This window comes from Calidris pugnax, unplaced genomic scaffold (genome assembly GCF_001431845.1).
Source record: "Calidris pugnax isolate Ruff unplaced genomic scaffold, ASM143184v1 scaffold450, whole genome shotgun sequence".
NCBI classification, from domain to species: Eukaryota; Metazoa; Chordata; class Aves; order Charadriiformes; family Scolopacidae; genus Calidris; species Calidris pugnax.
Genome location: NW_015094504.1, coordinates 441,774 through 450,826, shown reverse-complemented (window position 1 = coordinate 450,826; position 9,053 = coordinate 441,774). Strand labels below are relative to the sequence as shown.

Here is a 9,053-nt window from a genome sequence, read left to right as displayed (position 1 = left end):
GTCCTCTCACTGGGAACCACTGAAAAGAGTCTGGCTCCCTCCTCCTTCAACCCTCCCTTGAGATACTTGTCAGCATTGATAAGGTCTCCCCTCAGCCTTCTCTTCTCCAGACTAAAGAGTCCCAGCTCTCTCAGCCTTTCCTCATAAGGGAGATGCTCCAATCCCTCAATCATCTTTGTTGCCCTTCGCTGGACTCTTTCCAGTAGTTCCCTGTCCCTCTTGAACTGGGGAGCCCAGAACTTGTTTATATCCTTGAACTGGGGAGCCCAGAACTGGACTGTTGTATATAAACAAAAAGGAGACCAGGGAGGATGGATTTATCTCTTTGGGCACGAAGCAATATTGCAGAGGTGCAAAGTGAAAGGTTTTTATAGCTGAAGTATGAAACCAAGTTGGTGAATTTTCCCTGGGACTCGGATCTGCCTGGAAAGGCCCAGGAGGGGCGTTTCTTTCAGTCCCTGCGTGTACGGTTTCTGCTGGGAGGCATCTGGTGTTTGTGCTGCTTGTTGCCAATAAATCACAAGGTTTGCCTCCCACTTTATCATGAATAATGAATTCCGATTCCAGCCCCGCGCTGGACCCCAGCCAGGATTGTGTCCTTCTGCCTCAAGAAAGAGCCCCCCTGCTTCCCATGACAACAGCTCAGCCAAAATGCAACCTCCTTCCCCCCCCCTGCCCTTCCTCCAACCAGCTCAGGCTTCTGGAAGCCAGCACTAATTCAGTCAGATAATTTATGGACGTAGGCCGGCTCTAAAAACAGTTGCATATTGTACTGGAGTGTTTACTCAACGAGAAAATAATTACTTTCAGTAATTGTTCTGTCGGGCAGCCCGGGCCCGGTTTGTGACATAAAGAGGCTGGCTTGCGTGAGAAGGGCATGGTCCTTCCCAATCCTAACGCTTGTCTCTTGCTTTTCATCCTTCTCAATAGCCAGCCCAGAATTCTCTTCTCTGTTAGGCTTGTGGGAATTAAAAACGTTCCTTAAGGGAGGAAAATGGGGTGAGAAACAGCGAGTTCAGCACCGGGAGCGGAGACTGGCCGTGCTCATCTCAGGTCCAAAGCCCTTCTCCTTGCAGCCTGGAGAAACTCCTCCTCATCTTTTCCTGACTTTGGAGTGAGATGATGGTGGTGACCTGCTACAAGGGGATGCTCTGACACCACGAGCACAGACACTAGAATGCAGCCGTAGGGGTTAATATCTTGATTTAAAACCTCAAGGCCAGGTCTGTGTTTGGTCTAGAGATCAGAGAATCAGAGAATTATTTAGGTTGGAAAAGACCTTTGCACTCATGGAGTCTAACCATAAACCTAGGATGACCAGTCCATTCCCCACAATAATCTTTTGGATCATTTTTTCTCTCTTGGCCTGTCAGTGAAGTGTTTATAAACAGCATGACCAGTCCATTCCCCACAATAATCTTTTAGATCACATTTTTCTCTCTTGGCCTATCAGTGAAGTGTTTATAAAAAAATGGCAGTTTTCCTTGATTTGCTGTTTGAAATCATGTTGGATTTCTCTTTACGGCTCTTGATCTGCAGCTGCTCTGGGCTGGGTGAATCCCAGATACCTGCTGGCCTTGGCTGCTTTTGAAGACATGAACGTTACCCGGTGTGGTTCTGTTTCTTTATAGGCTAAATGTTGCTTTTAGAGGCTGTTTCCATCCTCTATATTCATGATTTTGTATTCACACTGTGCTTTCTAACATGCCTTCCTGGAGCCCAGAGACACTGGTGATGGAGCTGGGAGACGCACTCGGAGACCACACAGAGCTTGAAATCATGTTGGATTTCTCTTTACGGCTCTTGATCTGCAGCTGCTCTGGGCTGGGTGAATCCCAGATACCTGCTGGCCTTGGCTGCTTTTGAAGACATGAACGTTACCCGGTGTGGTTCTGTTTCTTTATAGGCTAAATGTTGCTTTTAGAGGCTGTTTCCATCCTCTATATTCATGATTTTGTGTTCACACTGTGCTTTCTAACATGCCTTCCTGGAGCCCAGAGATGCTGGTGATGGAGCTGGGAGAAGCACTCGGAGACCACACAGAGTTGCTGCTTGAAATTCACTTATTCTGCCTTGCAGAGTTTATATCTGGAAGGGGAACGAACACCTTCAGAGCAAATGTGTTTATGAACCCACCCAAGTTCTTAAAAAAACTTCCTCACAGGATGGATTTTACTCCTGATACTGGAAAAATGTGACACCTGGCCATAATCCAGTGTATTCCTTTTAATTTTCACTTTGGAATATTATTGTTCTGCCAGTTAATTGTTATTGACTTTAATATTAGCTGCATATAAATGTATACATTTATATACATAGACATGAAGAATTATTTGGCTATAAAAACAATGAATAAATAACTTGTTGGAGTCCTCTAGCCTTATTTATGTTACAAGTTACGTGGACTTCACTGAAAACTCTCCAATTGATTTAGCTCAAGTTGCCCTTTCCGTGAATTCCCCTAAGCTGATGTAACATGTGGATTTAGCTTAAATCACTAAGTCTTGAGCTAAGTGCTATAAAGTTATCATAACTTTAAAAAAAAGCAAGTTACCACCCTCCTCTGAGCCCTGGTATATGATTGCACACTCTTGCTCTGCCCCAGGTGCAAGATGAAATGTTTTATCTTAAACCACGTTTTTTCGGGTGGTGGTATCATTAAGGGATTTCTTTTTCTCAACCCCAGGGAACCAAGCCCATGGCACTCATTAATACTGTTCTGTTCTTCTCTGCAGGAGAAAGAAAGGAGGAGGAGAGACCCCAGACCTGAGCTGGCAGGCGGCTGAGAAGAGAAAGAGAGGGCGTCGTGGATCTAAGAAGCTCCAGAAGGCAAAATCACGGGCAAGTATCACCGGCTTGTAATTACATTAATTGGGGCCTGGTGTCAGGTACAACCAGGAACATTCTTAGCTCAGAGTTTTTTGGTAACTGCCCATCCCTAAGGGACCAGGGAACCAAGGCCATGGCACTCGTTAATACTGTTCTGTTCTTCTCTGCAGGAGAAAGAAAGGAGGAGGAGAGACCCCAGACCTGAGCTGGCAGGCGGCTGAGAAGAGAAAGAGAGGGCGTCGTGGATCTAAGAAGCTCCAGAAGGCAAAATCACGGGCAAGTATCACCGGCTTTTAATTACATTCACCGGGGCCTGGTGTCAGGTACAACCAGGAAGATTCTTAGCTCAGAGCTTTTTGGTAACTGCCCATCCCCAAGGGATATTCCTGGCCAGGAGGAGGACACAAAGCCCCCCACGTCTGGCTGCTCCGGGGACAATCTGCCTAGATTTCCTTTGGTGGGAAAAGGATGGCAACTGTCTGAGTGCAGGCACTGACCTCCTTATCCTCCTCCCTCACATCCCTTCTTCCTAGGATCCCACCAGCCACTCCCTTTCCGTGCTTTGGATCCATCCTCTGACAAACACTTGCATCTCTTCCCAAAGCTTCATTTCTCCCCTCGTGACTTTTGATGGCTGTGGTTTGATGTTCATAGAATAGAATCATAGAATCATAGAATCATTGAGGTTGGAAGAGACCCTCGGGATCATGGAGTCCAACCATCTCCCCTACTCTACAAAGTCCTCCCCTACACCATGTCCCTCAGCACTGCATCTAAACGGCCCTTAAACACAGCCAGGGATGGGGACTCCACCCCCTCCCTGGGCAGCCTGTTCCAACGCCCGACCACTCTTTCGGTGAAAAATTCTTTCCTAATGTTCACTCCAGGCAGCACAAGACACACTTCCCCCAGACTGTAGAGCTGCAGGGGGTTGTTGTGGCCCAAGTGCAGGACCTGGCACTTGCCCTTGTTAAAACTCATGCCGTTGATCTTGGCCCAGTGATCCAGTCTATCTAGGTCCCTCTGTAGGGCTTCCCTATCCTCCTGGGAGTCACCACTCCTGCTTAACTTGGTGTCATCTGCCAACTTGCTGATGATACACCCTATGTCCTTATCGAGATCATCAATAAAGACGTTAAATAGAAATGGTCCCAGCACTGAGCCCTGAGGCACACCACTAGTGACCAGTTTGTTTATTCTCCCCTCGTTGCGCTGAGCCCGAGCGAGCAGCCCCAAGGTCCCTAATACTGAGGCTTCATTGTGCTCGTGGCGGGGAAAAATAGGGCATCCTCAGATGAAAGGAGTGTGGGGAAGTCAGGCTTCCAGAAAGCACCACGGGCCTAAGCTTTTGGAGATAGAGCAATAAAGAACTGCCAGGAGGAGGACGTGCTCACCAGCGTATCGGGGGGTTCTGGGACCTGGGAGCATGTTTCCTGAGCACTGAGAGCCTGGGAGTGGAGCTAGAGAAGGTTTACAGAAAAGAGAGGCATTGTCTCCCGAGGTTGGGAGGCATCCTCCTGACCCAAATACAGCCTGTTCGCAAGGAAATAGATTCAGTCAGTGTAAAAGAACAGAAAATATAATTATTCAGCCTGTGTCTTCCAATTTCCATTTTCCAGTGGCTTCCCCCTTAGATCAGAGCGCCCTTACACGGTTTCCTTCCACCAGAGCTTCCTGTTTCAAATGTCAAGTTGTTTTATTGTCAATCCAGAAGTGAAAGAATCTTAGTTCAGGGTAAAAAAAAAATATTATATATTCTTCAAAGTCATTTAACCTGCCCCTCCCTGTGAAAGAATCTTAGTTCAGGGTAAAAAAAATCTTATGTATTCTTTGAAGTTATTTAACCTGCCCCTCCCCATCAGGAAGGCACCTCCTCTGACTCCCACCATGAAGGGCAGCCAGCCCCTGCCAAATGGAATCAGAGAAAGGTGAGAGTTGGAAGGGACCTTAAAGCCCCCCCAGTGCCACCCCCTGCCCTGGGCAGGGACACCTCCCACCACACCAGGTTGCTCCAAGCCCCCTCCAACCTGCCCTTCAACCCCTCCAGGGATGGGGCAGCCACAGCTTCTCGGGGCAACCTGGGCCAGGCTCTCACCACCCTCATAGTAAAAAATTTCTTCATTATGTCTCGCCTGAATCTACCCTTTTTTAGTTTAAAACCATTCCTTCTTCTCCTGTGGCTCCCCTCCCTCATCCAGAGTCCCTCCCCAGCTTTCCTGGAGCCCCCCTTCTTGAGGGACTGGAAGGGGCTCCAAGGTCTCCCCGGAGCCTTCTCTTCTCCAGGCTGACCCCCCCCCAACTCTCTCAGCCCCCCCTCCCAGCAGAGGGGCTCCAGCCCTCCCAGCATCTCTGGGGGGGTCTCCCCAGAGCAGAGCAGGGGGCTTGCTGGGCTGCCAGCCCACATTGATGGCTCCTGTTGAGCTTCTCACCCACCAACACCCCCAAGTCCTTCTCCTCAGGGCTGCTCCCCATCCAATCTCCTCCCAGCCTGGGTTTGTGCTTGGATTGTGACACTGGCCATTAGTGACTACCATTAGTGACTACCATTAATGACTACAACACTCCATGACAGCAAAGGTTACATTAGGGGAGGCTGATGCATGGCAAAAGAATATATATATATATAACTCACTAGGACTAATCCAAAATTAATTTCCATTTATTATTAAGGTAGCTTTGGGAAATCTCGTTGAAATGAAGACCTGTGAAAATACTTATTTAATCAAGTCCAAATAAAGAGGCTTAACGTTCAAATCTTTTAGTAAATCCTTAGAAGAACAGACTATGATGAAAGAATAAATGCCCCAAGCAAGCACCCAGTCAAATTAAAATGAAGCTCTTAAATAGATCAATGATCCAAGTGCAGAAAGTAGGTGAGAATAAAGCATGTTACAGCCAATAATGAAGATGTGAAAAGGACTATTATATGGAAAGGACTATTCTATGGAGCTCCAAGCTCAGGAGGGCAAACAAGAGCACACCAAAATAGAAGCAACACATAATTAAGGTGATGACCTGAGTCCTGGATTTACATCCACTGGCTCCACGTTTGCGTGCGATGAATCAGTTCTCCTCCAAGGAAACTTGGGAGGGTTTGGAGTTTATTAATAATCATGGAGACGGTAGCATAAAATGTGACCAGGCTCACACTTTTAGAATAAATTAAATTAGCTAAATTACAATAAATAGTAAATTACAATAAATTAATTAGGGCTGTAAATGAAGGGCTGCATTTTTTCTCAGGAATGCACATGCAACCCCCTTGTCTTTCCAGTGGGGAGGGAATAATTGCTCTGCCTCTACCCAGGGAAGTGCCTTAATTTAAGGATATATATAATTTCAGTGTTCCCATCTCTTTAAGTACTTTGCTGGATCGAGGCTGCCACATCAGTGTCCTTTACACAAGTCCTTGAGGACTTCCCACGAGGAGTCTTCTACAGCAAAACAGGCAGCCTCATGCCAAAATGTCAGAATTCCCAGGAATTTTATTAAAACCTTATTAGGAAGGTAAAATGTGATTGATGCTTCTGACAGCTCTGCGAATGACGGCGGTGTCAGCCACGAGGGGCTGGATTTACCTCTCAGGCTCACTCCTGTTTCTGTTCCAGACCCTGCTCTACCCTCACAGCTGTTCCTGAATGACTGACTTATTTTGAATACTTACTAAATAACATCTTTTTGACAGGATCACTCACTCTTGCCTCACTGCCTAAGTCCTAAGGTAATAAGATTGCAGCATTTGAAGTCAGGAATAAATTTTCCTATGTCACATTGAGAGAGAATTGATGTTTCAAGTATGGATTGCATTTATGTGCTGTGTGGGTACAGCCCAGGGGAAGATCCAGGGCCCTCGGCACTGAGACACGGGGCTGCCCAGTGTGTATTTATATTCTGAAAACCTTATTTTGAATTTTATTTATTCCTACAAGAAACCCTGTTGAACTTCACGGGACAATTCTGACAAGTTAAAATAACTCAATATATTGTGTGCCTGTTCAAACTCAGCTTATGTAGGTTACCCTAATTTTAAAAGTACAGCCTGGCTTTAATAGTCTGTGCCTGTCTGTCCCCGGGAGCTCTGAAACAGAACCACCGACGACACAGGAGATGAAAAGCAATAAATAATCAGATCTGTGCTGCAGCTATTACAGCTTCTAGGATATTGAGCTTTTTTTGCCAGGACAAAAATCCTGCAGCTGCTTTTATGGCACCATCTCTGTCACACGGCAAGTACCGCTGAGAACCTGGCCCACTTTGGGCAGCTGGATAATCACCCGCCTTTCTATAGGCTGATATTCAGCACTTGCTTATTTATAAGCAGAGAATTAGGCATGAAGCACCATAGATCTGCCACTGGTGCCAGTTCAATAACAGCAGGGGGAACCAGGCAGGCAGGAATTACAGAACAGCACTTTTTTCTGCACAACCATTTCACTGGGGACACTAGTTTGACATAAGACGATCAGCCTGTGTTGCTTCGTAATGAGTTGCTGTGTAAATGTTTGGGTTTGTTGATGTTTCTTCACTGTTCTTACCAAATCATTTGCATCAGTTCCAAAAAAAAACCACCATCCCAAAGGTGTTGGTCTGCAGAACCGGTGCGTTTTGACTCCATGGGATATTTCTCAGGAAATAAACAATCATTGTGTTGCTAAGATTTTTTTTTTTGTTTAATTTTTATCCTGTTTAGTAAAATGTTCATTGAACAGTATGGTAAAATAACCTTTCTCCTTTATACTGTGAGCCTTCAAACAGCAGGGAAGACTGGGCTCAGCCACAGCCATCTGCACAGGGGAGAAATGCTGCACCAACGTATGAATTGATGTGGAGAATCAATTAACGTGGCTTTGGCTTTAATAGCATCAGTTTCTAATTGGGGTCTTTTGTCCTTAAGGTAAACTTATAATCATTGCAAGTAATGCAGATTATGCTTGTATCATTTAGGGATATCATTTAGGGATGTCATTTAGGGATGTCATTTATAGAATGTATAGAATTGATAGAAATTCTCAACGGGCTCCAACATTTTCCGTCCCTCTGAAGCTGTTGGGATTTCACTGAATTTCACTGAATTTTAGAGTTGGAAGGGACCATAGAGATCATCTAGTCCAACTCCCCTGCTGAAGCAGGATTGCCTAGAGCTAGAGCATGTTACTCAGGAGCATCCAGGCGGGGCTTGAAAATCTCCAAGGAAGGGGACTCCACACCCTCCCTGGGATGATTTAACACTGTCTGCTTTTCCTTCCTAGCTATCCCTTTCTGCAGATCTTGAGTCCGTTCCAAACCCACCAGTCCGTCCCAGCTGGGCCACTCACCAGTCCATTGAGACCCTGCCCTCCAAAGCAGCAGCCAAGGCCCTGGCCCAGAGCTCCCAGTGGGACGCCGGGAGCCGACCAGCACCTGTCCAACCTCCAGTGCCAGAGCTGCAGCCCGACGGAACGCCTTGATGTAATTCCTACCAATTATCTTATTAGAATAAAAACAGAGGTACTTACAACGTACTTTACCAGCCTTCCTCAGGTCACAAAACAGTTCAGAATCTGAAATAGAGAAAAAAATATATATATAAAGAGACAGTCCAGTTTTGGGCCCCTCACCACAAAAAAGACGTTGAGGTGCTGGAGCGTGTCCAGAGAAGGGCAATGGAGCTGGTGAGGGGTCTGGAGCACAAGTCTTGTGAGAAGAGGCTGAGGGAGCTGGGGGTGTTCAGCCTGGAGAAGAGGAGGCTGAGGGGAGACCTTATTGCTCTCTACAACTCCCTGAAAGGAGGGTGTAGCCAGGGGGGGTCGGTCTCTTCTCCCAAGGAACAGGCCATGGGACAAGAAGAAATGGCCTCAAGTTGCTCCAGGGGAGGTTCAGATTGAAAATTAGGAACATATTTTCCATGGAAAGGGTTATCAAGCCTTGGAATGGGCTGCCCAGGGAAGTGGTTGAGGCCCCATCCCTGGAGGTGTTCAAAAGACAGGTTGATGTAGTGCTGGGGGACATGGTTTTGTGATATGGAGGGGTTTTTGTGTTTGTTGGTTTGTTTGTTTGTTTTTTATCAGAGCTAGGTTAATGGTTGGACTAGATGATCTTAAAGGTCCCTTCCAACCTGGACAATTCTATGATTCTATGATTCTATGATCACCTCTACCATGGAGCTGCTGGCTGCCTCCAGGAAGCCGTGTCACCCCCCGCGCCCCGGGCTGCTGATCTGCAGAGGCAGATGGTTATTTCCCCAC

General features: G+C 46.6%; 1 protein-coding gene across 2 annotated transcripts in view; it reads left to right on the top strand.

Moving 5' to 3' along the window:
• FBXO16 (F-box protein 16) overlaps positions 1-8,403 on the top strand; it is a 38,440-nt gene extending 30,037 nt beyond the window's left edge. Inside the window, exons 8-9 of one of the 2 annotated variants that reach the window (XM_014963055.1) lie at positions 2,736-2,841; positions 8,079-8,403. In XM_014963055.1, coding sequence (XP_014818541.1) covers positions 2,736-2,841; positions 8,079-8,276 — 304 coding nt within the window. In that variant the 3' untranslated portion in view covers positions 8,277-8,403. Of the gene's footprint in view, positions 1-2,735; positions 2,872-8,078 lie in introns of those variants that run through there. The other variant, XM_014963053.1, reaches the window with a different exon arrangement.
• The last annotated feature ends 650 nt before the right edge of the window (positions 8,404-9,053 follow it).